Source organism: Nestor notabilis, unplaced genomic scaffold (genome assembly GCF_000696875.1).
Source record: "Nestor notabilis isolate BGI_N333 unplaced genomic scaffold, ASM69687v1 scaffold18012, whole genome shotgun sequence".
Lineage (NCBI taxonomy): Eukaryota > Metazoa > Chordata > Aves > Psittaciformes > Psittacidae > Nestor > Nestor notabilis.
Window position 1 is genome coordinate 338 of NW_009918067.1, and position 1,505 is coordinate 1,842.

General features: G+C 60.5%; 1 protein-coding gene across 1 annotated transcript in view; it reads left to right on the top strand.

Annotated features, from left to right (window-relative positions):
* LOC104401828 (von Willebrand factor A domain-containing protein 5B2-like) overlaps positions 1-1,505 on the top strand; it is a gene marked incomplete at its 5' end in the record, with an annotated part of 4,618 nt that overhangs the window by 251 nt on the left and 2,862 nt on the right. Inside the window, 2 exons of the mRNA XM_010009530.1 lie at positions 20-170; positions 245-522. Of these exons, the coding sequence (XP_010007832.1) occupies positions 20-170; positions 245-522 (429 nt within the window). The remainder of the gene's footprint in view (positions 1-19; positions 171-244; positions 523-1,505) is intronic.

The following is a 1,505-nucleotide window of genomic DNA, read 5'->3' on the forward strand; positions in this document are numbered from 1 at the left end:
AGCGCCCTCTCTCCACCAGGGCCGGGAAGGGCCTTGCCGGGGCTCAGCCTTTCCCTCCCAGGAGGAGGTGCCCAGTCCTGCGGAGAGTTGCCAGCCGCCCCGGCACACTCCAGGATCTGGGGACGTCTCCCTGGAGCTCCTTGCTGGGAGCACCGAGGCATCAGAGCGCAGTGAGTGGGGTGAGGCTGGGGAAGGAGTCAGGCATGGGGGCCGTGGGCTGATGGGGTGTGCGCTCTCCGGGCAGGTGTGGATCCTGTGTCAGGGGGAGACATCTGGAAGCGGATTTTCCAGCCGTCCTACATCCAGGAGCAGTATGTCCTGACACACTGCTCCGTCAGCACCGACCGCAGCCGGGGACTGCTCTCCTGCAGCTCCACCAGCAGCGAGTCCACAGGTTCCCGTGATGTGGCTCCCGAGGCCCCAGGCACTGATGCCACCTCCCAGCAGGGCCAGAAGAGCCTGTCCATCTGTGAGTCCTCCACCAAATCTGCTCCACTGCCCTCTGCCCCAGCTGGCACCAAGGTAAGGATGCCAATGGGGTGCAACAGCTCACGCATGGGGGAGTTGCTGCCAGCTCACGTAGGGTCTCGTTGCTCCACCGTGGCTGGACACATGGCTGCCAGGCTGGAAACCGGAGTACTGCAGCCTGGATTCGAAGCAAGGATCAGCTGTGGGTGCCACAAAGAGGCTCCTCAGGTGGTTTTGCCCTACTGGAATGGGACAGCTGGGGACCAAAGAGGTGGTCTCCCAGCTTCTCCAGCCAGTAGTCAGCTAGGTGACTAACAAACCCCATGGCCAGCTCAGTTCCTCAGTGATGCTGCAGAAATCAAGTGAAAATAGCTGGGCCAGCACCAGGTAACAAGCCTGCCAAGCTGGAGAGGAGGGAGTGAGCTGGCTAAGCTCCTGTGTGGCTCCTTTGGTCCTCTGCCAATGCCACCTGATGCTTCATTAGCGATTGGTCACATCCCTGCTGTTTCATACTTGGGTTTAACACCCAGCCAGGTCACTGGGATGGGGAGAGGCAGCTCCCTGGGTGATGATGGTCCCGAGGCCAGGTGAGGCCAGCTGTCACCCAGCTCCAGGACACGCTCCTTCCTGGTGACATGGAGCTCCTGCTGCACACAGCACAGCTGGTCGCCTTTGCTGCTGAAATGTCAAGCGTAAGTGATTTCCTTGCAGCGTAAATGATCCTCTCCCAGCTCCCTGCTGATGGGGCAAGAGGTGGCATGGGTGCTGCTGCCCTGCCATAGCTTTACGTGAAGCACCTCATTGTGGGGACATCACTCTGTGCTGGGATGCATCCCACTGTAGCATCTTCCAGCCTGAGCAACAGTGCCAAAACACCCCACACACAGACACAGAAAAATCCCTGCCAACTCCTCCTGCCTGGGCGTCAGCTTGAGTCAGCCCCAGGGATGTTTGCAAACTCCCGTCTGGGTGCCATTGGGCCTTCCCACGTGTACGAGGAGCTTGGCGAGCGTCACCCACCACCCTGGGAGGCTGCC